The sequence below is a fragment of the Charadrius vociferus genome, unplaced genomic scaffold, assembly GCF_000708025.1.
Source record: "Charadrius vociferus isolate BGI_N301 unplaced genomic scaffold, ASM70802v2 scaffold93, whole genome shotgun sequence".
In the NCBI taxonomy this organism is placed as follows: Eukaryota; Metazoa; Chordata; class Aves; order Charadriiformes; family Charadriidae; genus Charadrius; species Charadrius vociferus.
This window is the reverse complement of record NW_009647838.1, coordinates 1,865,750-1,880,954: the sequence shown is the minus strand read 5'-3', so window position 1 is coordinate 1,880,954 and position 15,205 is coordinate 1,865,750. Positions and strand designations below refer to the sequence as shown.

Here is a 15,205-nt window from a genome sequence, read left to right as displayed (position 1 = left end):
TTATTTTTTTTTTTTTTTTTTTTTTTTTTTTTGCAAAGTTTGTTCACCACAAAAGACTGCTGCTTTAGTCAAGTCAAAGCTACTGAAAAAATAATAAAAAAAACATTTCAGGACAAAAAAAAAAAAAAAAGAGGAAGAAAGCTCCTAGAAGAACGTAAGATGATGTTGGATGTTGCTGGCTAGTCTTTCTCTGCTCGCCAGAGGATAAAGCATTCACCCAGGATGCAAGAAACCCAAATTCACATCTGATCTGCAGAGCAGTTTGGACCTGAATGTAGGTCTTTCGCATTCCAAGTCAGTTTCTTAAATTCCAGGCTGTAAGTATATTCTGAGGTGGGTCTTCCCCTTTCTCTCCTATTGTTCTAGAAACAAAGAGTGAAAATGGCTCCTGAGCTCCTTCCTAATTACCTAACAGACAAAAACTAAACTGGTGCTTTAACTGACAAACCAGAGTCTCTACCACGTAGGTCAGAAAACTCAGCTTCCAATTTGGATTTAAAAAAATTGGGCCACTTGCATATTCTGTAGGCCTTCCCCTCCTTTTATGCCAACTCTAAAATCAATCTGAAACTCCAAATCAGGATCTTTTAGTCATTATATTTTGAGCAAATTATTGTAGCCTAGTAGAAAGCTTCCACAGTTAAAAGCAGAGAAATGTCTTTTCTCACACTAAGAACAATAATTTTTAAATGTGCTTATATAAAGTTAATGGGAACTTTCTGAATCAAAGGTAGTGTATGCATATAGAATCATAGATATAGAGACACAATCTCATCTCAGTGTGTGCTTATTTATGTCACATGCAATAAGCATTGTAACGACTGATTTATCTATTTATGGCATGCAGCACGAGAACTGAAAGCCATCCTAACTTCAAACACTCTCTCTCAACACAGTTTGAGTATTTCTGATATTTCTATTTCCTGAATTTTAGTAAACTACTTGCCTTAGCGACATCCAAAAAACCCCTTCAAATCAATTCCAAATGCACTACATTTTAGTACACTTGTTTACTCCTTGAAATTAGAAATAATAGTATCCAGTTGTTCCACAAACTGAACACTTTCACAGTTTTGTAATACAATAAAGTATGTTGCTTACCACTTCAGAACTCATGATGTTTCTTAACACTTACTTAACCAAAGAAAAGGTTTATCGCCTATTCATTTGCTATGATACTACAGAAAAAGCTTATTTAAACCTTGCACATTGTTCTCACCTTTTCACCCAAACTTCCCTCACTAACTCCTAGAAAGCCTAGATAAAATGCAGAACTAGGCCAGGCAGAATATTAAAAGGTTATAACTGTGAGAAATACTTTTAATCCTTTCAGAATATTGCAGGTATTTGCAGATCAGAGGAAGTATAGCATCACCGTATTTGCAAGACTCAAATCCAAGAAGGAAAAAAAAAAAAAGCTGAAGATTACTTCATTCTTCTTCTCTCATTTAACATGAAAAAGCGAAGAAAAGGAAGGAAGGGAGGGAAGGGAGGCAAGGGAGAGAAAAACCCTAACCAAATACCTCCCCCCCCAGCCAAAATCTAGTAGATACTCTTATCGTGACAGTAGTATCTCCAGAGAGAATGACTCAACCTGCTTTGGATCTCAGTCACCCTCTGGAAGTGTCCCTCTCTTTCCACAGACTGCAGAAAGAATCTAGAGAACTCGCATTCCAAAGCTCAATGCTTCCTTGAGTTTCCAAAGGCAGCAAAATCATTGTACACTAGCCTGACATAGCCACTGCCTCCCTTCAAGAAGAGATTTGGTTTTTTCTATTCAAATATTCTAAAAGCAGAACCTCCTGTTGGTCAGCAATATGGCCTACCATTTGGGGACAAATACACCCACCAATAGAGTACCTCTACATCCACTTGCAGGGCAAGACTTTTTGCCATAGCATGGCAATGATGAGCCAACACAAGTCACATCACTGATCTTTCGGCTGGACTATAACATACCCATGCATTAAACTCTTTGCCAATCCCTCACATTCTGGGTAGACAAGCAACCATGAGAACATGAAGTTCAGTCGTCTTTGTATTACAGTTGTCTTCCCAGTGACTGGGGTATCAAGAAGTTAATACCTGTCTTCAAAGGCTTGGCTAAGGACACTTAAAAAGACTCTGAAAACTCTGAAATGAAAACTACACATGGTAACTTTGCTTCCTTGGTAAAAAGGTACAGCTTATTCATAAAGGAAAAAGAATTTCCTTGTATGACAGTTTGAAAAGAATGAAAAAATCAAAAGAACTAAGAACCATCAAGGACTTCATTCTGTTTCAAGTCCTTCCTTGATTTTACCCACAGAAATGGGTTAAAAGAGACTTTAAAAAAATATTCTTTAAGGAGAGGCAGAATCTCGTTTAAAAAAAGACAGAATACAAAAGAAATCATAGAATCATAGAATGTTTAAAGTTGGAAAGGACCTTAAAGATCACCGAGTTCCAACCTCCCTGCCATGGGCAGGGACACTTCCCACTAGACCAGGTTGCCCAAGGCCACGTCCAGCCTGGCCTTGAACACCTCCAGGGATGGGGCCTCAACAACGTCTCTGGGCAACCTGTTCCAAATGACTTATTACATCAGAACAATGGTCTATCTACTCCAGCGTATTGTCTTTAACAGTAGCAATAGGGAAACACTATTTACGGACACCACAAGACCTTCACTTTCTCCAGCGCTCCTCATACTCTAACAGCATCCACAACTACTGTACTAGGAAATGCCAGATGATACATTGCTGCCTATTTATCTTACCATACATTTATGGACTTGTTCCCTCTTGAAACTGCTGGTATGGTCTGCTTCCACAACCTCCTGCAGCAGCAAGTTTCTGAATTTTGCTACCTGCTGCACAAAATACTTTTGTTTGTCTGCTTTAAAGTGATCTCCTACTGAAACAAACAATAGATGACAGATGGTCGTTACATCACTAATGTACCACTGTAACATTCCTAAATATAACTTCCCTAAATAATGAGATTATCTTAAAACTTATGAAAACTGAGCACTGTCAAAAGCCAAAAAAAAAAAAAAAAGTCTGTCAATGCGTTCCTGAGTGTTTATGAAGTGAGACACAGTAGTTCTGCTGGGAGTGATAAATGCAGCAACCAGGACCTGGCTGTGTTATGAGATTGCACAGAAAGAGACGAAAGAACACAAGAGAAAATGGACTCTGACACCAGGTAAGGATGGATAAACATGGAAAGAGAGTAATGAAGCTTCTATAGACAGGTCTTGACCTTTCAATGGTAAAATGAGAGATAAATGGGACAAGGGACTTCATTATTTTCCACAAAAATGATTATCTGTGTTAGGGACAGACATTGCATCTAAGTCCAAAAAAAAAAATCCAACAAAGAAACAAAAAGCAGATCTTCTCAGCACCGTTCACAGTTCTGTTAGCAACTCTACTAAAAGCATGCTAAGTCTTCCTGGTATTCAGCTTTGATGTCAGAATGAACTCACAACTACTCAGAAAACTGCTGCAACAGGAACATGGTCAAGCTGGATCTTTTTAGAACAAGCAGACCCAAGTGCTCACGGTGTAGAACAGTTAGAAGCACCACAACAGTTCCAAGTTGCTTTAAGGACTGAAGTACTATAGTATAGCAGAGGCAGCACTACGTTACAGTGCAGAGATTCCAAGTCCTTAACTCAGGTCTGTAAACTTTTTGCTGGAAGGACATCAGACTTGTTTTCAGAACAGGCAGAAGCTTGCAGAATTCTTATTCTCATAATTTATCTCACATGTCCAGTAAAAATGTATTTTACCACTCAGTATCCTATTAATGTTTGACATGTTTCTTAAATACTTGTTTCTGGATATTCCAAAGTTATTACAAGTTGTTACAGGTAATTTATAATAACCCTAGTTATTTCAAGTACCATGACAGCCTAGCAGAATGATAAAATGCAGTTTCATGTTAAATTTTTACAAGACCTGCTACTAAGTATCGTGAAATTTGATTTTAAAATACTGGGTGCTACAAAAAGCAATGCATCAGTTCCATAGTGCAAGTGCAAATTTTTAGAAAACCACTTAACTACAAGAATTGCAAATAAAAAGACTGAGAAGCTTCTGTTTGATTAGACTACATGAGCAAAGAAAAAAAAACAATCAGAGTATTTGGGAGTCAGCAATTAACTAACAATGCTGTTGAGCCTCTAGGCACTATTCACAGGGTCACTTTTCAAAGCATAACCGTATTTTATTTATACTAAAAAGGCAGCCACAAGTCAAAACAAACACAGACTATACAGTGCTTACCTCTGCTTGTTTTACTAATTGTTCCAGTTTTTTCAGACTTCTGGAAGAAAGGAGAAAAAGCAAAATAAGTATACACGCAAAAACTCAAAATATTTCTATAGAGAGACACAGAGAGTCAAAGCATTCATCAGATTGCAAATGCATACACAGGGTTTTTAACTTAAGAAGTAATAAAAAAAAACTAAAGTAAAAAGATTTTCATCATTGAGAACTGAAACAGAATTTCTATGTGTTTGTATACCATTACTTAGACAATATAATGAAAGAACAAAAGGAAAAATAAAAAGAGGGAATGCTTTTCCATGACAATTTATACCAGAGCTCTTTAAGTTAATACTAACAATGTCTTGGGGTTTTTTAAAAACACACATCTCCTAAGCACAAAGTCTGGAACATAGAACTATAATACAAACACACCTGGTCAGTGTGTAAAAAAAAAACAAACAAAAAAACAAAAACCCACAACCCAACACACTCTTAATTATTTGATCCACTATCAAGCATCTCTTGAAACACAATTCTTAAAGGAAGATTCAAAAGCAATTTATACCAAGACAAATAAATATTAAAAGGTTGTTGTACATAACATGACTTCACTGGGAATTACTCAGATATCACATATATTTGTGATGGAATTTTAACAGAGTGTTGAGGAACAGAAAACAGTGACATTGCATTTGCATCATTAACCAGGGAACCAAGACACACAGATAAAAATATCTTAGGAGCATATTCAGTTTCTTCTAAATAACAGAGGCTGGGTGGAAAGGTGTTGTTCAAGCACTGCTGACTGGCAGAGATATAGGACTGGAGAAATAGCTCTGTGCTTCCCACAAAAATTGTAGAAAGGAAAACAGAGCCTTCATTTATTGCACAATTTCTCCCTCGTAACAGCACCTCAGTGCTTTAGTTTCTCCACACATAAAATTAAGATCATCTTTACTAATTGCATAAGGATGTTGTAGAATTTATCTTGGTTCAAGTGTTTTAAGACCTTCAGATAGGAATACCATACAAGGCACTCCTCAGTAAAAAGCTCATATATAGTTTTGCTACCCTTGTGACAATTCCTTTTTATAAACACATTTTTTTCCCACCTCCCCCCTTTTTAAAATATCACATCCATCTAATCCTTTTAGTCCTACTTGCATCAGATGATCTCTCCCTCTGTCCAGGTCTGACTTTTACAATGAAATGCATAAGCTCCAACTTCCTTGGTAGTCATTTGTAAAACCTTTTCAAGAATGACTGCATTGCATCCACGCTTTTGACCCTTTTTTGCTGACTGGGTCTAAAGTTTAAAAAAAATCTTATAAGACTAAGTTATTTTGATGACTATACACAGTACTGCCATCTTACAGCATAATATACACCACATTCTAAGTTAACCTTTATCATACAGAACATGGAAAGATTAATTTTCTATGCAAACAAAAAAGTATGTGTTTTGTGGTAGACAATGTGATGAACAAGTCATATCTTACAATTACCTTTATTAAAACAAAAAAACAATTGTTGCCTGTTACATTCCTGTTAACATATATATACATGAAAAAAAAGGATTTTGGCCTGACGAGTTCTAGAAGACACCTCTGACCTCATTTGAGGGAAGCTTCTGAAACGCTAAAATAGTAGGAAAGCCTTCATGAATTATATCCTATGTAAGAATGATAACATTAAATAGCTGGATTGAGACAGTAATGCAATTTGACAAACAGCAACTTATAACTAACAAAACCAGAATGACATTACCTAGTCTCCCAGATATACTGCAGCAGGTCAGCAGTTTGCAATAGGGATCTCTTGCATTTATGAAAATTTACTGTAGATACAGCAACCATCAACAAAACTAAAAATTATTTAAGTACATGTATCTCTGACCGTAATTCTACTGCATTTGATGTGAGATCACTAGGTCTAAATGGCAGTTATAGATTCTTTCAATTCATTCCAGTTGATTTTCCTCCCTTAAATCTCTTTTATACATACACAAATATCTCTTATAAACACATGTATATAAAAAAAAAAAATTGGTAGGCAGACGTCTGTTAAAGGACATACACGCATACATACCTAGCACCCACTATGCTGTTTAATGGTAGGGCCAGCTCTGATCATTAGTTCTTCTAATCTGTTAATTTGAAATTTCATACGCAAGCTTTACTTGAGCCGTGACTTGGGTGGCAATACGTAATAATGCTAATTTAGCAGAGGCAGCCATTTCCCTTTCAATGTATTATATATTTAACAAAACCAAGAAAAAAGGAAAACCTGTCTCTGAACTAATAAAAGTTATATACTCAAAAACTATTTCCAACAGCAATAACACTACCAACTTGTAGAGGCTGTGCAAAATTGCCAAGTTTTTTTTTTTTTTACTATAAGTTTCTAATGCACTCTTCAGCTGATCCTGGAAAAAAAGAAAATAAGTTGTTTTCTAAATTACAATTTTGTTCCACAAGAAAACACAAAAAAACTAATTCTCTCAATAGAAATGTCAGCATAAGTCAGAAAATCCAGCGTAAGGAAGAAATCAAAAGTGCTAAGTGTAAGTTTATTCTAGTAATTCTAAGAATCCATAGGATAAATTAAGATCCTAGTAATACTAGAAGAGTAGTGCTACATGCAACTTGTGTCCCATTAACAGTCTTTTATATGCCATACAGAACAGAAAGACATCATATGACATTTAGTACCACTGAAGTCAATGATGAAAATAATCAATGTCACAGGTGTTAGGCTTTCTGCTCAGTTCTCTTCAAGATGATTTTATGATGTCTGTAAAATGTTCTTGCTCTGCAATTAAAATTTATTACCTGCAGCACTGGTAGTTCAGTCTCATCTTCTGCACCTTCAGGATTTACACTTACAGCAAAAGCTGAAAGAAAAAGCAGACTTTTTTCAAATTATAAGAGCTCATTTTCACACTTGACAAAGTTCTGCAGCAAAAGAAAAAAACATTTATGTAGATTTTCACATTAAGTGATACTATATTGGTAATAATCTTTATGAACATAAGAGAGTCCGTTCTTACAGAATTTATACGTTTGCTGCCTGACAATTCTATTCCTGTACATCACTGAAAAGATCACTCTTTGATGTGAAGCCAATTTATCTTGGCTTCAAGGCAAATAAATCCCATTTAAAAGAAAAAATAAGATCTGCTCAGTCCAGTAGTTCACTTGACAACAGCATAATGTGATATCACATGGGAGACCTGCATTCTACTATATCTTTAGGTTAAAGTTTGGATTACCAAAGCTTCAGTTGGAACCACAAACTCACAGAAGCCGATGGAAATTTCTATAAAACTTGAAGATGGCTGTCATACGCTTTGAATGCCATTTTTGAATAACAGTCAAACTTGTTAACGTATAAGAGACCCAAAGAGCTAATTTCCATGGACCTAGCATTATCTTAAATCTTTTACACTAACACCACCCTATGCATACACTTCTGGTTTGTATCAGAAAAATAATCATTAAAAAGGGTTCTGGGGTGGGTTTTTTTTGTTTGGTTGGGTTTTTTTGGTGGTTTGTTTTTTTTGCTTGTTGATGCAGTTGTCTAATCAATTTGTCTCAGCTTCCTCATTTGTAAAAGTAGTTCCATTTAACATAAGAAAGCTTTGCTAAGATTCTTCATAAGGAGTCTTTTTCTTAAAGGTACTGAAGAGATGCAAACGAAAGTAAATTGCTATAATTTGGAAGGAATTCAAGATCCTACACATCATGGTCAAATATATGGCTTGCTTAAAAACTGAGGCGGAAAAAAAAAGGAACCGATTCACGTAGTGTGTCTCACTGCAAGTTTAAATTATTTATTGCTTGAAATTGGTTTCACAGTGAATTGCTAGCAACTGTCAAATCCTTTGACACACTTGACACCTGGAATGTAGGAAAGCAAGAAGATAAGATTGTCCAAAGCCTGTGGTGCTCCATCTCTGATTACCTCTTTCCCATGCTCTATCAACTGGAGACCAAATTTCAGCAAGTGTCTAGGAGCTGAGTTTCACAATGACATCTCAGATCCTGACTAACTTGAATCTCACATCACACCACTAGATGCAGACATCCCAAAATTATTCTAACACAGCAGACTCATGTTGACCATAGCCACATTTCAATAAGGCATTTAGCCAGGGAGAAAAAAAACAGAGTACGAGTAGGAGTGTCCCCTGCAATGTTGTCCTCAAATAAATGTTTTGCACTTCTAGTTTAAAAGTGCACAGAGAATACATCAATCTGCCTATTATATCCCCTGCTGACAGCATGTTCTGATCATTTTCCTCCTCTTCCACCATCACAGTACTTAGAGCTCCAGATAAGGAATATCTTCCCCTACCCAAACCAGATCCACATCTTCTACTTGACATGATCCTAATTAGATCAACACAAAACACCCTTATTCCAGGAAATGTATTCATTACATAGTATTAACCTGAAGAAATGTTACCTCATAAATTCAGCTTATTTGCAAAACCGAATGCAAGCAGAATTTTCATGATTTTCAGTTTTTAATATGCAGCTGAGGAACAGCACACATGAGACCTGAAATAACTGTGATTGACAAGAGGTGCTGCCTCTCTCACCATAACATTCAATAACCCATGCCACACTGCTTCCAAGATTTATAAAATATTAATGCACATGATCCTTGAAACAAATCAAACAACACCCAAATAACCTGGAAAAAAAAAAAAAAAGACCTATTTCATACTATGTCTTTGAAAGCACAGATAAAACTCTTTGGGTAATTATTTTAACAACCTACTTCACCTTCATATTACAGAACCACAGAATTGCTGAGGTTGGAAAGGACCCCTGAAGATCATCTAGTTCAACCCCCTGCAGAATAGGATGCTCAGGACCTTGTCGAGTCATATTTTGAGTATTTCCTAGGACAGGAACTCCAAAAACTCTCTAAGTAACCTCTTCAAGCGCTCAAAACAAAACAAAAAACAAAACCAAAACCCCAATAAGTAGTTCTTATGTTTAAATGAAGTTTCCTGTATTTCAGTTTGTGCCAACTACCTTGTGTCCTGTTAGGCACCACAGGGCCTGGCTCCCTCTTCTTTACTGCCCCTCATCAGGTATTTACACATGTTGGTAAGACCCTCCTTGAACCTCCTCCAGGCTGAAGAGTCCCACCTCCTTCAGCCTCTCCTTATATGCCAGGTGCACCAATGGATGTATAATCTTCATGATCCTTTGCTGGGCTCACTCCAGTATGTCTATATCACTCTCCTACTGGGAAGCCCAGACCTGGACGCAACACCCCAGGTGTGTCTCACCAGTACTGAGCAGAGAGGAAGGATCACCCTCCTTGACCTGCTGGAAACACTCCTCCTCGTGCTGCCCAGGAGGCTGCTGGCCATCTCTGCCACAATGGCACACTGCTGGCTCATGGTCAGTTTGTTGCCCACCAGGACCCTCAGGTCCTTGTCTGCAAAGCTGCTTTTGAGACAGTGTGTTCCTTGTGTGCACTGCTGCATGGGGTGTCTCATGATGGGCAGGACTTGGCATTTCCCTTCATTGAACTTGGTTTTCCAGGTTTCCCATTTGCCCATTTTTCCAGTCTGCTGAGGTCCCTCTGAATGGCAGCACAACCAGCTGGTGCACCAACCCCTCATGCCCATTTTGGATCCTCTGCAAACCTGCTGAGGATACACTTTGTCCTATTGTCCAGGTCGTTAATGAAGAGACTAAACACTACTAGAGCCATTATCAAGCCCTGGAGTGCTCCAGGCCACTGATCAGAGCCCGTGAGCCCAGCAAGTCAGACAGTTTTCTTCCCACTCACTGTCCATATATCTAGCCCATACTTCATCAGTTTGTGTATGATGTTATAGGAGACAGTATCAAACTCCTTGCTAAAGTTGAGATAAACAAGATCCGCTGCTTTCCCCACATTCATGAAGGCAGTCATCTCATCACAGAATTCTTTTGGGTTGGTGAAGCATGACTGCCCCTTCATAAAAACGTGCTGACTTCTCCCAGTCACCTTCTTGTCCCTCGTATGTTTGTCTTGTCCCTCCTTGTCTGGCAATGGTATCCAGGACTATTTGCTCCACCACCTTCCCAGGGATTGAGGTGACACTGGCCAACCTATAGTTTCCCCAGATCCTCTTCCTTGCCCTCCTTGAAGACAGAGGTGACATTTGCTCCCTTTCAGTCTTTGGGAATCTCCCCCAGTCACCATGACCTTTCAAAGACTACTGGGTGGTTTAGAACTGACGTCAGCAAGCTCCGTCAGCACTTGTGGGTGCCTCCCACCAGGCCCTGTGGACTTACGTGTGTCCAGTTTGTTCAAGTGTTCCCTAAACTGGTCCTTCTCCAATGAGCATAACTCTTCCTTCCTCCAGACATTCCCATGAGTTTTAGGGACCTGGGATTGCTGAAGGTGGGTCTTACCAGTACAGATCAAGGCAGAGAAGGTTTTAAGTTCCTCACTCTCTTCCATGTCCTTCTTTTAACCTGGTCCCTCCCCCCATTCAGAAGCAGGCCCGTATTTTCCCTAATCTCCCTTTTGCTGCTGATACACCTGTAGAAGCCCTTTTTCTTGCCTTTCACAAGTTGAATACCTCACCAGATTCAACTCCAGGTCGGCTCTGGCTTTTCTAACAGCATACCTGCACTCTCACGCAGAGTGTCCATATTACTCTTGGGGTGACCTGACCCTGTTTCCAACTCTCGTGTGCTCCCTTTTTATGCCTGAGTTTTGTCAGGAGCTCCTTGTTCATGCATGTGGGGACGGACCAATCTTGAGCTTGTAGGAGGCAAACCTTGAAAATCAACCAGCTCTCCTGGATCATTTCCCATACCAATCTTTCTGTATTGTTGAAGAACAATACAGACCGAATTCGGTAGACCGAATATGCCTGGCTAAAAATGACTTACAGTGCAACTTCAACACTCACACATATCATTTATTAAACAAAACAGTATCTGTGATGAATGTTAAAAATCTCTCTATATAACATTATTCCTACTCCCAGTGATGTCAGACATGCAGCCTCTTGTTCTTTTCCAGCAAATAAACATACTAGAACGAGTTGGTATCTTTTACGTTAAATATTCCAGGAAGACTTTTTCCAAATAATACATTTTAATGATAAGACAACAACTGTTCAAATTATTTTTAAACTACTGAAAAACCATTCATTAAGACTAGAAGACCCCCGAAGACACCACAAAAAAGCCTCAAGAGTCTTCACCCAACAGTAACAAAGCTTTTCACTCGGGCAGACTGTATGAATTTAGTTTAGCAACAAATATGCCATGGTCCCTCTACTACCTTATTAGCAAATATGTTATGCACTCATAATTTGATATGAGTAAAGCAGTCTTCAGAAGTAAACTGGGATGCACTTGTGGGGTAAAGTCAAGTCTTCCTAACATACGGCCAAGACTGTTCTGGGTAATCAACCTGATCTCTCAGCCTGGAAATAAATATCTTCTTCTAAGACTTCACTGGGAAAAGGGTGGCACAAGAAAAACATGGTAAATCTAGCTGGCACATGACTTACCAATAAAGGGGTAGGTAGGAAACAGTGCCTGGGTGCAGGTGGGCATCTCTTAAGATTAATTCATCCTCCCACAATTCACTCCCAAGAGGTTTCTGAAAAAGGTGTGCCCAGGAGTGGACCACAGATAGAACAATTCTAACTACACATGCAGCTCATGACCAGATTAGTTGTATAACACAGGCAGAAACTGTAAACTCTCCATGGCAATGATATTTTTTTGTTGTGCGTAAAGTACACACACACAAAGAAGGATAACCTGTCTGGGAGCTATCAGATGCTAGTATAACAAAACAGTAACTTTTCATGTCTAAACATCATTACTAATTCAGACAACTGCAACAGATTTCTGTCTGTATAGAACTCCGTAAGACACATACCAATCTCTGGAGCTAGAGGCACCTTTGCTAAATCCAGAATTTCCTCTAGACCTTTTGAGTTTTTTTGATGCAATGCAAGCATACCCCAGGTGGACAACTGACTTACCATAGAGCACAGAGAAAAAATTATTGCAAGGAGAAACCAATTAGCTAGTAAAAGTTCAAACCATGTAGGCACCACAGTAACCAAACAGGCTAGGGTGAGTAACTGTATGACTTCTTGCAAACTAAGCTATCTAAAGCAAAAAAAAACCAGCAAGGCACTGTCTTAAATGCAAACCGTAATTTTGTATTTGTAACTTCATTATTTAATGCATTGTGTACTTTGAGCTTTGTTAACACATGTAGCTATTCACATCACTTGTCACAAGTAGATGGAAGCTGAGCATGTCAATTGCCAGTCCTCCCTTCCTTTTGCTAAATGCTAAAAAACTGAGGATAAGTAATAAAAGGAAAGAAATTTTAGAAATACTTTAAGGCTCTTTATTTTCATTGATTTGATCTTTATTTCTTTTGAAAGCTGGACTAAAATCCACCGAAAAAGCTAAAGAGCATTTTTGGATCCATTCAAAACCTGGAAATTCAACCAGAGAATGTAATGTAAGCAGCTTCAATTCCTATTTATTTTTCTCAAGTGTTCCATTATTTCCATTAAAATTTTGGTGAGTAAATAGACTTGCTTATAACACTGGAAAGTAAAACTCAATCATTTATTTTCATTGTTTGGCAGTTGAACTGCAGGAATACGTGCCAACAAACTATTAGGAAAATGGATGTAAATACTGTAGCATTAAAATACAGTATATTGTAAAAATATATATAATACCACATTATAAATTAGAATCCTTTCTTCAGTGCTACCCTTTTGAGTGTAAACAACTTCCAAACATTTACAATTATATGTCCTTTAAGTGCAAAGGATGTTAAAAACCGAGGCCTTAATTCTTTTGCTTTCACAAACAAAATCCTTTTGAGGCAGAAAGGCAACACTTCTGCTATCTTCCTCTTTTACAGTCTGGTTGAAGGCTGATTGACCCCAGAGTCATTTCAATCCCCTCACAGGGCTGCAGATCAGTTTAAATGAGCTACAAAAAAGTTAGGATTCTATGACTTATGTATGGCAAAACCATGACTAATAATAACCACTTCAAATAATGAAAGCCATTGATTGTGTTGTACACAGTAGACAGAACATTTAAAGCAGAATTTTTCTTTATACCTCTAGCTACAATTTAATGAAAGGTTTATTTTTGTTTTGGTTGAGGGTTGGTTGGGTTTTCTCCCCCTCCTAAATTTTCAAAGAACATAAGATTCTATGGATTGACGTAATTCCAGAGAAAATCTGCACTGACACTGTCAGTCAAAGAGACAGGATCTTCCATAATGAGACATCCTGGGAGCACTAGCAGGAAAAATAAATTAGTTTCATGTATTTATATGCAAGCTTTTATAATATTTCTTCATTGTTCCTACCCTATCAGCATCAAAGACCCTGGTCTAGCCAGGTAAGAATGAAGACCTACAGATTTAGCAACCCAAAATGGGGAGACAGCAGGGGGGGAGGAAGAAGAGAGGTGATGCAAGCAATTTTCCAGCATCTGAAGCTTTTCATAAAATAAAAGCAACTCATTTTATTTCCTTACTAAATTTCTTTATGCTAATGGCACATATGGGAAGGCGGCAGCTGAAACCACCACTGTGAACCACTGAAACATCTAAATAACTGCTGTGTACACCAGCATCTTTATAAAAGGCAAGCAAAGAAAAAGCATCACCACTATCCCTTCTGATTATCTAGAAGCTAGACCATACAAAATAATCTGAATACGTTTTTCCTGTTCTGCAAGCTGGAATTTATGAAATGACTTAACTACCAACTGACAAACTATTTTCTTCTGTGAAATACAATCCAAATTATTTCTGTTTTTCAAGAGCAAAGCTGATTGTTTTGCAAACTTACTATCCTGGCCATCTCAAAAGCACGGGGTATTTACAAAAGAAAGGATTTTAATACAAAAGGATATTAAAAAAACCTACAAGAAAGCCGTGACACTGCAAGAAGCTTCAGGTGAACAAATTCTATATACAAGCATTAATCGAGACCTACTAAACAAGAAGTAATTGCACAAGCAAGAACCCAAGTTTTTCCATTTCTGCCTGAGACCTCCATGCACGTATGTATGTATGTATGTACAATAAATATACATGCACACATGGGGAAAATTGAAGCTGCTGTTCTCTGGCTGTGATTACAATCTGTTCGAGGTTACAAGTGCTACAATACTTTGCTGAAGCACTGGAGCAAAAACTACTCATCCCGGAAAGAAGGAGATACAGGTTTAGGAAGAGCAGTACAGTATTAGGACTCCTCCAAAAACCAAGCTGTGGAGGTGAAAAGAGAAGTGTTTTCCAGGAGGAAAAAAAAAAAAAATATCAAAATATCACAGTTTTACTTTCCTGAAAAGAGGTTTCCCCTGCAGGATTTTGATACATTAGCCATACTAGTGGAAGAGAATCAAATCCAAAGGCTCAAAACAAACTGACAAGCCTGTGCTGACAGAGATGGAAACATTCAGGAACAGAAATAATGAGAAACAGAATAGTTGTAAACATTTCTGTCTGTCTCTCACGCTCACGGCAACAGCTCCTAACTCCAAGAGCCTGTAGCGATCCAAACGCTGACACACTACTAACCCTTCTCTTGTGATCTTCTCCCACCCGCCCAGACACGTTAAAAACGCCTCTAAAATATAGTAATAAGATTCTTTTTTCTTCTTCTTCTTCTAGGCTGACATTTTAACCAGGCGGCATCACCTTTCCGCCTCCCCTCACAGCACCCAGCCCGTGAGGCGCCGTGTCGAACACCACCCCGGGGTGGCTCCGCTGTGGGCTGTCGCTCGTTGTTCAATGAAGATTTTCTGGCCCCGTCAGGACCGGTTTTCGCGGCGAGGTCTTTACCCACCCCGGCACCGGCCAGGGGGAGAGGGCCGCCCCCTCGTCCCCACACACCGCCGCCGGGCCCGGAGAGCGGG

The 15,205-nt window shown here is 38.5% G+C and overlaps 1 protein-coding gene across 1 annotated transcript in view; it reads right to left on the bottom strand.

Moving 5' to 3' along the window:
- The window catches only part of B3GALTL (beta 1,3-galactosyltransferase-like), a 61,285-nt gene extending 50,361 nt beyond the window's left edge, over positions 1-10,924 (bottom strand). The window contains exons 1-3 of the mRNA XM_009882848.1: positions 10,900-10,924; positions 7,088-7,149; positions 4,272-4,311 (exon numbers count right to left, since the gene is read on the bottom strand). Of these exons, the coding sequence (XP_009881150.1) occupies positions 4,272-4,311; positions 7,088-7,149; positions 10,900-10,924 (127 nt within the window). The remainder of the gene's footprint in view (positions 1-4,271; positions 4,312-7,087; positions 7,150-10,899) is intronic.
- Between the last annotated feature and the right edge of the window lie 4,281 nt (positions 10,925-15,205).